At 39.5% G+C, this 14075-nt stretch overlaps 1 protein-coding gene across 5 annotated transcripts in view; it reads right to left on the bottom strand.

Moving 5' to 3' along the window:
• The window catches only part of WASHC4 (WASH complex subunit 4), a 37813-nt gene that overhangs the window by 23330 nt on the left and 408 nt on the right, over positions 1–14075 (bottom strand). For 4 of the 5 annotated variants that reach the window (XM_081879256.1, XM_081879254.1, XM_081879258.1 and 1 more), the window contains exons 2-7: positions 8635–8774; positions 6530–6583; positions 6088–6153; positions 5929–5974; positions 2914–2981; positions 387–469 (exon numbers count right to left, since the gene is read on the bottom strand). In XM_081879256.1, the coding sequence (XP_081735382.1) occupies positions 387–469; positions 2914–2981; positions 5929–5974; positions 6088–6153; positions 6530–6583; positions 8635–8774 (457 nt within the window). Of the gene's footprint in view, positions 1–386; positions 470–2913; positions 2982–5928; positions 5975–6087; positions 6154–6529; positions 6584–8634; positions 8775–10996; positions 11152–14075 lie in introns of those variants that run through there. The other variant, XM_081879255.1, reaches the window with a different exon arrangement.

Genomic DNA, 14075 nt, shown 5'->3' with positions numbered 1-14075 from the left:
ACTCTGCCAGGCTATCATCAGCAACATGAATTAATTTAGTGCCCTACAGGGTGCAATTACTAGCAAGTGGCATTCAGTTTGGTAGGTCACAAGTTGTACAGGTCTGTGATAGTAAAAGAGCTAATTATTCAGAAGTGAACATCTGAAGTGGCTAGTGACTTCAAATGGAACATCAAATGGAAATACTCATTAATCCAAAACAACCATGCTTTACATCCCAAAACAGACAGGTGTCTTTTTAACAATGCAAGGGACACTTCAGGCACACACCCCATATTTCCTCCCCAACTCTGCAAAATTTAAGAAGCACATCAACATGCTGTCTTTTTTTTCCGTTGCATTTTCAACAAGTAAATTTAAAGGATAGTATTTTTGGCAGTAATTACTTGTTACTGGTATAAAGGGCAGCCAACTGATGAACTACATTCATCACAACCTCGTAGCAGCGTGTCACGAAACAAGACAACTCCTGAAATGACAAATTTTGTACAGATTAGAAACCCCTTTCACACTAAATGAGATTATTTATCCATGGATTAGTTGGGAAAGTTAATGTAGCAAAACTGTTTTGTAATCAAACACTTGAACACCCTATTAAAAAGCAACCCAACTTGTCACAATCACAAACATGAGAAAAAATATTCAAAGTATTTTAGGTCCTAAATACTGCCATTGTAGTTCTTATTAGTCTAGACAATATTAAGAACTAATAGTCAGTGTAATTTCAAGACAGATTAATGTCTGGAATGGTGAATAAGACCTCATCAGTTATGCAACAGCTGTACCAAAAGAATGTTTGCTTTTACTGGCTCTGTAGCGGGAAAGTGACCAACAGTAAATCAGAACTCACACTAGAGAAACATTAACAATTACTATGTCAGCATTTTCTATCCACTGGAAACCACTAACAGTCTCATGTATGCAAAACAAAAGCAGGATAATTTTTTAAAAAATCTAAGTTCTCTGGAAATTCTCCTGACAATATCAGGTGAAACAGTAGGGAGCTATCCAAAAAGTGATCACCTAAACCTATGTGTCTCTAAATCAAAGGTGGCGAAACACAAAAGGTATCTTGTTTCATTTCACTTTTAATTTATATACCGCCTTCCTATACACAAAGTTTACAAGCTGAAGAAACAACAAAATAGACAGCAAAGTTCACACATGTAATAACATTCTGATCCAATACAAAAAAGTCACAATATACTGTATTTTTCCGTGTATAAGATGCCCCCTACTTTTGGGGACCCCAAATTTAGAAAATGGGCGTATGTACTATCTGTGTATAAGACGCCTCCAGATTTTTAACCTTATTTTAAAGTAAAAAAACCCCTAGTCATACACAGAAAAATACGGTATCTGTAATAAACATAGACACCAGATGTATAAAAGGGTTTTCAGAAAAAACTGCTACTAGCCTGTTTTAGCACTAATCAAAACTTTTCAAAAGCCATTCTTCCCCTCTTATTTTAAGAGAAGTACATTGTGTACAGAAAAATGACAAGGTTTGAGCCATCGCAATCACCAGTTGTTGAAACTGCCAGGCACAACAACATGACTTGTAAAAAACATAGGAAGTTGAGCAATTCAGATCCTGCTTTCAGTTTTTTTTTAAAAAAAAAAATTCTGTGGTGGTTGCTTTCTTTCCACCAGAAACAATATTTTCAAAGTTTCTTGAACTAATAGCTATTTTAAAGAATGTTTCTCTTGAAATTCAGTAAATCAAACAATATACTTGTAGCAGGAAACACAACTAGTCTTATTCTGTATCTGAAGGTCAAGCATACTGTGTGTAGCTCTGCAATTTCCTTCCACCATCACTAGGGACAAAAACACAAGAAATTAAATTCTTGAACAGGGGACCAGCAGAAAGGGGGTTGAAGATGAGCAGCAGCTGAACTCTTTCCCTGGCATATGTATGTCCACTCAAAATCCACTCCCTTTCTTTTCTCTCTCTCTCTCACTCTCTCTCACACACACACACACACACACACACACACACACACACACCGGTTATTAAAGGGCCACAGATAAGCAAGCATTCACATCTTAGGGTTGCATTCAGACTTGCTATTTTGCGAACAGAAGGGCTTCTGACAGGTGAAAGGGGCCAATCTTCACTAATTCTGCCTTTGCTCTCATCCACACTACTTGGGTGGGTCCCACAACCCTATGGGGAAAGGCATGGTGAAAATACATCCTGCTTCCTTCAGCAGAATGTACTTTGGGCAGAGTTCTGGGCATAGGTAGTCTAGATCCATCTCAATGGTTTTAAAATAACAACTTCAAAACTTGTGCTAGTAGAGCATTTTAGTCATTTTAGGCACTCTTTAACAGAAAGTCCACAGTCACATCGAAATGTTAAAAAAAGTGGTGGCGCCATTGCTTGACTCAAGTACAGTGATACCTCGGATTAAGTATTTAATTCGTTCCAGAGGTCCGTTCTTAACCTGAAACTGTTCTTAACCTGAAGCACCACTTTAGCTAATGGGGCCTCCCGCTGCTGTCACGCTGCCAGAGCACGATTTCTGTTCTCATCCTGAAGCAATGTTCTTAACCCAAGGTACTATTTCTGGGTTAGAAGACTCTGTAACCTGAAGTGTATGTAATCTGAAGCATATGTAACCCGAGGTACCACTGTACTTATACTCGCACTGCTGGACTTTTCCTAACAGCAGCTTGAATTGCTACTGAAACTTTGAAAACCGAGGTGACCAGAGACTACACAGGGGCAAAAAGACTTGAGTGCATGTGACAGTATAAGCAACACAACTGGTGACAACTGTATAGCACTGACTCCAATCCACTAAAAGCCTGTGGTATAGCAAACATTTTAGAAGCAAATGATTATGAAGTCTATTGATCAACACAAAAAATACCATAGAAGTTGCAGAACTATGTCCCAGGTGTTACCTGTAAAAATGAAATAAATCTTCCCATTTGTATTTGGCCATCACCTTCCACCTTACTGGAATCCATAGCTTGAAAGGTAAAATGAAAGTTACAGGAATATTAGAAAACACATCGTTTACCTATTAATGACACTTAAGATGGCAAAGGGTGTTTTATTTTAGTCATAATTAAAAATATACTACAACAAAACTATGCATCACCAGTGGATTCCAAATGAATGATTCATTAGAAAATGCTCACTTCATGTTTAAATACTACTTTATCACCATCCCACGTAAAAATTACCAATATTATCTATCAAAAAAGAAGAAACAGCAGAGAATTTTTTAAAAAAAATATTCAGAAGGTATTTCATGTAGACAGGCAAAAGCTGGGTCTATCTGACTGGATGTTTGCCAAATGATCATATACTTTTTATGGCCCAAATCCCTAAGAATCATTTAGCAAATGACAAATTTCTTAGTGGAGATTATTTCTGTGTAGAAAAGCCCAAGCATCTAATGTATACAACAGCAGGTGTCGCGAGTACCTTCACTGGATTTTGCGTATGTCATGTCAGATTCACTGCCCTGTACATCTTGTTTATGTGTTATGGGGAGCCACTGGCAATTAGGGCTTATATATGGGCTTATATATGCTCATATGGCAAAGTACATGTGGGAGCTTGTCACACCTTGACTTTTCCCACCACTGCATCCTCATGGTGGAAGGAAACACACATAACCAAGATTCTCCCTGAGCACAAGTTTCAGAGGTACTCTGCCTGATACTAAATTTCCCAGTTCTATCTAAATGGCTTAGTCTGCAAAAAGTCGGGGGGGAGGGGGAGAATTACTGATAAAAATGTGAGTCTTGCAGCTGCAACAGCAATCTTTGCTTCCTGCCAGTGAGGAAGAAAATCAGAAGTGCCTTGTTTTAGTTTTGGCAGTGCATCACTGTATCTTTCAAAAAGGATTTAAATACAAGCACAGCATATGAGAAGCAGCATCTTCCAGGAATTCAGTTTTAAGGTAAAGTTTATTTCCTGAAAGGTCATTAACAGTTTTCATCCTTTGTGAATATTACTGCTAATGCATACTAGAGGTTTTCCTTTTACCATCTAAATTAGAAACAGTTACTACACTCCAGTTCTATAGGAACTTATATCCTACAACCTCGGAAGGCCACTTCCTCCTTCAAAGCATGAACGAGCCAATCTTCAAAGGATTCTCATAGCAATGTGATCTCATTCATCATACTGGTGCAAGAAAGGAGACAGCGGCTTTTACATAAGCAGAAGAAACTATGCAAAACTGCCCAAAAGGATGTGATCGGGTGACTGCCATTTCTGTGCTCAACATCCTCTCCATTTTGGCAGTAACATTCTTTGAACACAAAGGCAGCATGGATCAAGGTCCCTCATGACTTCCTATTCAAAGCACCCTCAGTATTTTAGCAAAAACCATTCTTATGGGTTAGCAGCATTTCTATGTTGACATTAAAGCTTCCACTAAAGTTGGTTCTGGCAGACAGTATTCAAAATCTATCTTACCTATGGCCTGTGATTGTTCATATAGCTAACAGACCACATATTGAACACCTCTAACTTTAAGCTTTACTTCAAACAGAACTACTCAGAATTGAGCACTTTTATCAATTAGATATTTTAGTTCATTACTGCAAGACCATCCCCATGCAGAAGCAGACTGTTCACCCAGGAGAAAAGAAAAAAACCTTCATCTGACAGAAACCCCTCATACTTCACTGAGTCCCAATCCAAAGGGGGTTCCTTAACTTGAGATGGTTTTTGTGTGTGTGAGGGCAGCCACTTCAAGAGTGGAGCTTAAAAGTCTGTGTATGAGTGGCAAAGCCGCCCACACCTGTCTGAATCCTGGCCAAGGACATACCAATTCTATTGACCTTGCACATCATGCTACCATTGAGCTGTATCAGCAGAAGCCAAACATTTATCTTTTGCAACTGTTTAAGCAACTCTGCCAAATGCTCAAACAGATTAAAGGTAAGGTCAGTTGTTCTCTGTGGCTTCAAATTTGGTTTCAAAACTAACCAAAGAAGAATTTTCACATATTAGCAAGATGGGCACAGAAACCTTGATGCACAGAGCCCCAGCAGAGAAGTGTTTTGATAGCAGATGGGCACTGTAAGGGCTATGCTCCTGAATAGTGCTACAGTGGTGCCTCGCAAGACGAAATTAATCCGTTCCGTGAGGCTCTTCATATAGCGGTTTTTTTGTCTTGCGAAGGAAGCCCATTGACGGCTTAGCGGATTAGCGCTATTAGTGGTTTAGCAGCTTTTAGCGGATCAGCTGATAAGCGGCTTAGGGCTTAGGAAAAGGGGGGGGAGGGGAAAAAACCCGCAGGAACTCGCAAGACATTTTGTCTTGCGAAGCAAGCCCATAGGGAAATTCGTTTTGCGAAGCGCCTCCAAAACGGAAAACCCTTTCGTCTAGCGGGTTTTCCGTCTTGCGAGGCGTTCGTCTTGCGGGGCACCACTGTACCACCGTCAGCAGCACATTTTAGGCCCTGAATAAGGCATTACTGGGGGAGCAAAGGACACTGGAACCAAGGCCCTTTTGTCAGTTCATGAGGTTCTATGTTTACCTCCCCACAGCTCAAAAAAAAATCATGCTAGCCTGGATTTTCGGATAGTAATTCTACTTTGCAATGGAACCGGTGGAGAGGAAGAAAGAAAGATGATACATGCTATGGGGAGCAGAAGAGGAAATTCCTCCTCTCTCATACACCTCCTGGCTTGGCCATTGCAAATGAACAGGTGTTTGGAAGTGGTGGGTGATGTGGCCCCACCATCACCCTACGTAGTAACAGTTCCTAGCTTGTGGAACACCCTACTCACAGAGATAAATCTCGTGTTGGCATTGTATAGCTTTCACCATAGGCTGAAGATGCACCACTGAACCTTGAGAGAATCCACCCTATTCTAACCTATCCTGGGACCTCATGGCAAATGATGTGCAAGAAATCCAACCAACAGCAGACTGAACTGTAAAGTACTTACCTCCTTCTCCGTAAAACAAGAGGCCATTATAAAATTTTGTTTCTGCCTAGGAACAAAGAAAAGATTTTTTTCCTCTTGAATAAGAAGTCATAATATAGAAGGTGAATAAACTAGTTTCTAGAAAGCAGTTGGCAGTTGGCAAAATGAAGAGATATTTACCTCGTATCTTAACTTTTTTATTTCACAGCAAAGGGCAGCATACACAGTGATTACTTTGTTTAGAACCTGGATAAATGAAATAGAAAAGCTAAATATTAGTGCATGTACAGCAATATCTGTCTGTCTATCTATCTATCTAGCTATCTATCTATCTATCTATATCTGCAGCAGGTCAGGGGTAGCTACATTTAGCACATTCTCTCCCTAAAATATTTCCATTCAAGCTGATTATTAGAAGAACATGTGCCTGAGTTCCATTTTTTCCTCCTCCCTTTCCGATTATTTCCCTTTTTGGTGTGTTTTAGGTTGTAAGTCTGGAGACAGGAACTTTGCTGTTTGTTGCTGATATTATGTAAACTGCTCTAGAAGCCTTTTCAGGTGAAGAATGGAGTAGTGGAGTAAAAAGGTTTCTGTAATACATATTTAAAATTAAGAACTTTACCTTGTTTTCCGTATTTATGAGTTCGAGTAAGGAAGACTGTTCATAAGGCAAAAGCTAAAATAAAACAAAATAATTGGTGATTTTAGGAAGCCAGAGACCTGCCACATTACTGAATAGGCTAAAATATCCAATTACAGTTAACACAGCTGTTTCAAACAAAATCTTAAGTGCAAATATACAGGCGGATTATATATATATTTAAAATTATGATACTGGCAGTAACAGAGATTGTTTGCTTAAAAAGAAAAGAACAAACAAACAAACAAACCCTGTTCAACTCCTCTGGGGGAGGGGGAGGAACCACACAGAGCAGAACTACAAGATCTTTTTCAAATGTTATTTTTAGAAACATATTAACTAAACGACAGCTATCGCATGGAAATGATCTAGCATACAATGACTTGTATGATTTCTAAACAGGCCCATAGCTAGATACCACTAGGAACTTTTACTCGCCTTCAGAGACTCATGTACTCTGCCAGAAATGAAGTCAAGAGATTTTCAAGAGCAACTTTCTTTAATAACAAAATTTTTGTTTTTTAGTGTAACAGGAACATATGGTTTCCTGGAAGGCTTAAGTCCCAGTTGTACTTTTTGTATCAACTAAGGAGCCACACCTACTGGGACATACTGTAAACAATAACTAAAATGCTTACTTTACCCTAGATACGACTACCCAATTTGCAAAGCACTTCTGCACATGTGTGCATGAACACACACAGAGCGTATGGTAGCCATAGGTGTTTTTTTACTTCAGGATTCCAGAAATTTGAGGGACTTTGGAATGCACAAGGAGCTGCCACCAGAAAATTACGAAAACTTTGGTTCCCAGTCTAAATTAACCATGATTTCTAGTCCATGTTCCCATCTATCAGCTTTAACTCTATAGGTTTTCCATAATGATTTCTTACGACTGCATAGGGTTTTGTTTTTTAAAGTTACACAGCTCATAAAAACTTCTCCTGAAGAGACCACAAACAGATGAGAGGATTCAACAGGGGCACCTGCTCCTCTACTTCCCCTCAGAAAATTTAAAAAGCCTTGAGTCTGGAGTGGAACTCAATGGGATACACACACATATCTAATTGGGGTTTTTTATGTTTGCTTCTCCCCGCCCCCCTGTTTTTTGCTGTTTGTATGTAAGCTGCCTAGAGTCCCTTATCAAGAGAAAAGGCAAGATATAAATAATAGCAACAACATTAATTCCTTGTGTTTTTATATTTTCTTCAATTTTAAATTTTGTTGCATTTTTCTTTAAACCACTTTTAGCTTAGGAAACACAATATATGTTTGGTGGGGACGGGACAAACAAGTGCAAGGCTCTATTGAACAAAAACACGAAGAAGGTACCAGGTTCAATTCTGGCATCTCTAGGTAGAGCTGGGACATAAACCTCTGTCTGAAGTCTTCAAAAGCCAACAGCATAGACACCAGTGAGCTAGATGGACCAAAGGTATAAGGCAATTTCCAAGGCTTCTAGGAGGGGACCATTCCTCAGGTACCCCATACTAGCCTGCCTTTCCTCTGTGCCAAAATCATCGCAGGGCAGCACTGACTGGGATGAGAGTGAGATGGTCTACTGCAGGGGTGGGGAACCTTTTGCGGCAACATTCCAACATGCCAGTGGTAAGCAAGACCAGAACAACACACAAGGCATAACCCATAGGGCAAGCCTTGGTTACAGTGTGTGGTTAGTCTGGAGAGAGCTAAACCATAAGACCAGGTTTTCAGAACACATTAAGCCAAGCAATGGCTCAATATTGCAACAGAATGACTAAGGAGGAGCAAAGTACCCATGATTTCTTCTCCTAGAGCCCACATGCTTGTGCATTCATGCTAAGCTATGGTTTGGTTTATTGTGACAAGAAAAGCAGGTCAATGTTTAAAACGAAATACTTCTATTCTGAAAGCAGCTGAATGAGAGACATTTAGGCTGCAATCCTGTACCCAGTCACACACAGAGGTGTCATTACTAACATGGGATTTACATGTGCGTAGCTATGCAAAGCATTACAGCCCTATTCCAAAGAGCTTTAGCTCACAGATATCAATTACACAACAGAATTAAGTGAACAGCGAGAAGTGCATAGTAAACAAAAGCTTACATTTAATGCAATGGGATCAAGATTGAAATCCCAAACATCTCCTACAGAGTCATCCAATGCATCTTCAATTCGCTTCAGCTGGGAAGTGTATGCCTCTAGAAATTTCCCATAATTCTTCAACTGTACTCCAACATGAATTTCTAAAAATAAATTGTATTCCATTAGGACAGGTTATTTGTTATCATAGTCATTAAACTAAAATTTCCTAAACCTTCAACAGAAACAATCTAGATCACAGGTGGACAACTTGCAGCCCTCCAAAAGTTGTGGAACTACAACTCCCACAATTCCTCATCAATAGCCATGCTGGCTGGGGCAGACAAGAGTTAAGTCCAACAGCACCTGGTAGACCAAAAGCTGCCCCCCCCCGACCTAGATAAGTAACATGTTGTCTAAGTGAATGTCCTGTGTGTGCCTTTTTTTGTTTTTGTTTTAAGAAAGATATATTTCCACAATACACGATTTTATTGGTGTTTTGCTTACAATCTGTCTATGCAAATTTAACCTCATACAATGGACCTATTTGTCCAAAACAGAAAGATTTTAAACGAGACAAAGTCTACATAACGTTACACAAACTTCTGAATGTTTGAATCATGTATTTATGTAAAAAGGTAAAGGTAAAGGACCCCTGACAGTTAAGTCCAGTCGCAAATGACTCTGGGGTTGCAGTGCTCATCTCGCTTTACAGGCTGAGGGGGCCGGCATTTGTCTGCAGACAGTTTTTCCAGGTCATGTGGCCAGCATGCCTAAGCCGCTTCTGGATAACGGAACACCGAAACCAGAGCAGTGAATGGAAACACCGTTTACCTTCCCGCCTGAGTGATGCCTATTTATCTACTTGCACTTTTTGGCGTGCTTTCAAACTGCCTGGCTGGAAGGAGCTGGGACTGAGAAACGGGAGCTCACCCTGTCATGGGGATTCAAACCCCCACCCACCTTCTGATCGGCAAGCCCAAGAGGCTCAGTGTAGACCACTGTATCTAGTCACACCTATTTTTCCATGAATATTTTCAGTACTATACTAACAACAATATGCAACATCACTAATATTAGCAGCTTTGGAATTGAATCAATGTTAACTCCGACTTTTTAAAAGGAATCAATTATGTGACCAGGTTACTAAAGGTCTGTTAAGCTAGGAGTACAGCTAAATGAGTGGGAAGTTACTACTTAAGCTAGAATTTTTAAAACTATTAAAAACAAGACTTGTTGAGGAAGAAGCACTGTAGTTACTACAAACAGAACTCATGTTTCATCAACCTTCTAAAAATTATGAGTGTCAGCAAACACCTAGAGAGGAGTAATCTGGCACACATTATAAACTTAGATTTCCAAAAAAATATTTGACCAAGCCCCAAAGGTTTCTAAGTAATCTTAGAGGACATGAGCTAAGGCAAACAGATTCTCTTAGACACCAACTGAAGAACAGGAAGCAGAGGATATGAAGAAACAATTTTCACAATTGAGGGAAGTAACCATTAGGGTCCGCTGTTTTTAAACTACTATTAATTAATTTATAATTTACTGTAGTGAGTGTCAACTGTAGCAGTGTTAGCCAGGTTTGTAGATGACACAAACTGATTAAGAATATGGTAAGTGAAGAACTCCAAGAAGCTCCCCTCAAACTGGATGAATGAGCAACAAATACGTAAATGAGATTTACTGTAAGTACAAAGGAACTGGGGGTGGGGGAAGCAAAATATCAACTTCATAACTGATAGGCACAGTCATTGAATGTTCTGTCCAGGAAATGGTTGTGAAGGACAGCTCCAGGAAAACATCGACTCAATATGCAGCAGCAGTGAGGAAAGTAAATTCTATGCTAGGCGGATAGAGAAATTTTTCTCCTAACATTAGAACCCAGGGTCACCAATAAATCTGATTAGCAGCAGATTCAAAGGAAAGCAAAGAAAAGACTTCTTCAGTGTATGGTAAGATTATTGAATTTGCTGCCACAAAGACATGGTGACGGCTACTGGCTTAAATGGTTTCAAAAGTGATGAACCAGCTAAACATATTTCATGTTCAGAGGCAGTGTGTCTCTGGGACAGTGGTCCGGTTGCCTTCATGCTCTCTGGTTGTAGATTTCAAAGACTAGGTGGATCATTGAGCTGATCCAGTAGGACTGATCTAACGCTGCCATTTTCCATCAATGAACATCTACAAACTGTATGTTAGCTAAGGATTCTTGAAACAACAACTTTGAAATGGTTATTTATTTATTTATTGCTTATCGGAGCTCCTTGCTTTGGAACAGATCTGTTTTTTTCATTTACAGCAAAGGAGGAAACTTAAGCCCATTAGATCTTGTCCTCCTCTCTGAGGAAGCAAAGAACAAACCTAAGGTCTCTGCAAATACCTGGACAACACAGAAGAGGGCCAGAAGTCCTCTTTCGCAGTTTCTTCAACTTTTTTCTCATAACACTTGTTTTCCAAACCCCTGACCACCCTCATTTGAACTTGTTCAAAAAGTAAGACACCCAGAGCAAGACACGGTACTCCAGGTGACATTAGACTAGTGCAGAATAAAGCAGAGCCATTGCTTATTGCAACTTGGAAACCACAGTTCTACTAATACAGCCAAAAATTGCATTAGTCTTTCTTACACATCACAGTGCTGACTCATGTTCAGCTTGCAATAGACTACAATCCCAAGACATGGGATTGATCTTATGACACTGAGCTACACATTCTTTGTGACATACTCCCCTTCCATGTCTTAGGCATGTCCTTTTTATTTTCAGCTGATTATTAAGCTTTTTTGTGCAGCTACACTGACTTTTTTATAGGTCTTCTATTTCTTTCTCTCATTTGTGATTGTTCTTTAGTTATATCTAGTCATGGAATCCTACCTAGCATTTCTCCGAGCTTACTCAAATCAGCTTTCCTAAAATCCAAGTTACATTTTTAACTATATTCACCTTTGGCTTTCTATAAAATAACGGATTCCAGCATTACATAGTCAATTACACATGAGTTAAATATACTGTTCAGAAGCTATAATTTAAGACAATCAAAGGCATCATCCCACAAATGCAACACAGGAGGTTTTAAATGAAATGATTTAGAGAATAAATATTTTTAACCAGCTTTATAAGATTGCTTTCATCTTGCTTTCCTTATCAGCTAGCTTTCCTGACCCACCTGCAAGGTGATTTGAAAGGCACATGTTAAATGTCAAAGTTTTCCCGTTGTTTCATCTAATTACTTCAGTATTCAAAACTGGAATGCTGTGTGAAAAACATTACTTTATAAACTTCTGTTGCATATGCCAGAATGAGCAGGTAGACAGAATGTCAAGATGGGAAATTTAGTTTTTCCTTCAAAAAAATGGGCATTGATATGCTATAGATCACTGTGACAAAAATGAATCCGTTCATGACATTCTCCGAGTAATGGTTGTGTAGTATATAAAGCATAATAATTCATTTCAAATTATGCATAGCATACTAATATGACGTGTACATGCAAGCGTGTGGAAGAACAATTTACATAAGGTTTAAATTTCAACACCATGAAATCATTGCCACATGCAATTGCCGTATTATGGTGTTTTTTACATGAAGGTTGTGAAAACTAAGTGGAAAAGAGTGTCCAGTTTCTTCAAACTAAAGTGAAGAGAGTGAAAGCCACACACCACCCAACTAAATTATTTCAGCATGACTTAATTTTTCTGGCTAAAGAATAGTGTAGCTGCAAGAATAAAGCCTAACTGTATCTAAGAAGGAAGTACGTACTTAATGAGAAAGCAAAGAATAGGCAACCACAAATTTGGGGAAGATTTGGAATAAAGTGGCTATTTTAGAAGAAAAAAGCGAAACAGAACCCCAAAGACACAGGCAAAGAGAATGGAAAGTGTTATTACCATATTAACAAGGAAGCTGCTTGTCAGAAAGAGTGCAAAGCCTTAACTGAAAGGCGGGAAGGGGACTTCCCAGAAATCAAGCTGCAGCCCAAAACTCAGAACACAGAGACTCAGAACACAGAGGTTTCTTACTGCCAGCTGACCTACAGCACGTTACATTACAATAACCAATAGCTTTCCATATGGGACCTATCAATGGCTGCTTGCCAGAATGGCTATGTTCTGTCTACAATGGAAATCACAAGTGGGAAAGTGCTATTTCACTTCAGTCCCATTTGTGGGCTTCCCATAGCTATAAAGTGCTAGAATACTATGCTGGTCTAGGTAGGCTTTTGGTCTAATCCAGCAGGACTCTTGTTATGTTCTATATTAGACTCAATGTTGTTGAACCTGTGGTATGTACACAATCATTTGTTCAGTATTCATTTGAAATAATCTCCTTACCCCAAGCTTCCATGTTCACAATCACTTACAAAAAGATAGATTCCCTATTTTACCCACAGAGATGCAATAAAACTCAGGGGAAATCTATCAAACTCTTGTCAGTCAAAAAACAGAGCAGATACGGTAAATGTTGGTGATTGTACGTATCTCCGCCACACAACAAATCTTGAATACAGGTGTCTGCTAACGTGGAAGAGTTTATTATACATTTCTGCTCCAGAGTAAACCAGAACTACCACCACACTCCAGATTTATATTGACAACCATGATGCACAGCAAGAATTCCCTCTTAATTGAAACATGAGATTGCTTAATCACGTACGTTTGGAAACTTTTGAAGCACAGCACAACTTGCAAGAAGGGTGGGCTAAAGAGTTATAAAAAGGAGATGAATTCTACTCCCTTTCCCAATGCATGTTTATTGGCAGGAAGAGGACTTTAATCTGCATTATAGAACCAGAGGGTAGCATTGCAATCCCCAATAAATTAATTCAAGGGGAGGAAAGCATAATTGTTTCTAGTAGAAAAAATGCAACTATGAAATAATTACAAACATGTTCACTGTTACTCATACTGTATCAAACTATCCTCTGGACTGAGTTTCTAATTTGGACCATTAAGTCAAGTGGGAGGTGGTAATGGAACATGGCCGAAATGGTAAAACTGACAGCATGCAAAAAAAGAAAAAGGAAAGAAAGAAAGGGGGGGTGTCATCTTTGTTAATTACTGGAACCAGACTTTTAACAAGAAACAAGTTTTTATCAGTACAATCCCACACATGCCTGCTCAGAAGTTAAGATCCAGAAGACCTTTTCCACCCCATTTCGGGATAGAGACTCCTTCTTCTCAACCTGGCAGGAATTCGTGTGCTATTGATTTTTGGCTTCTGGGAAGAAAGGACGTGATTTTTGTACAGGTATTGATGATGACACCCTTGTACCCTTCAGCCACCTTGACCGCGAGCAAATGGGTGGCTGAAGAGCGTGGCTGCCAAAGGTGCCAGCTTCCCAAAGAGGGAGCTTGAGGTTGCCTCTAGTCATCTCCCCACTCCACCCCTAAATATCACCCTACCCCCCCCACCCTCAAAAAAGATGCACTAGGCTGCTGACAGGCAGGCAGGCTGGCTCTG

Source organism: Podarcis erhardii, assembly GCF_964252035.2.
Source record: "Podarcis erhardii genome assembly, chromosome: 10".
NCBI lineage: Eukaryota > Metazoa > Chordata > Lepidosauria > Squamata > Lacertidae > Podarcis > Podarcis erhardii.
Note: the sequence above shows the minus strand (reverse complement) of the source record. Positions and strands in the feature narration are given on the sequence as shown.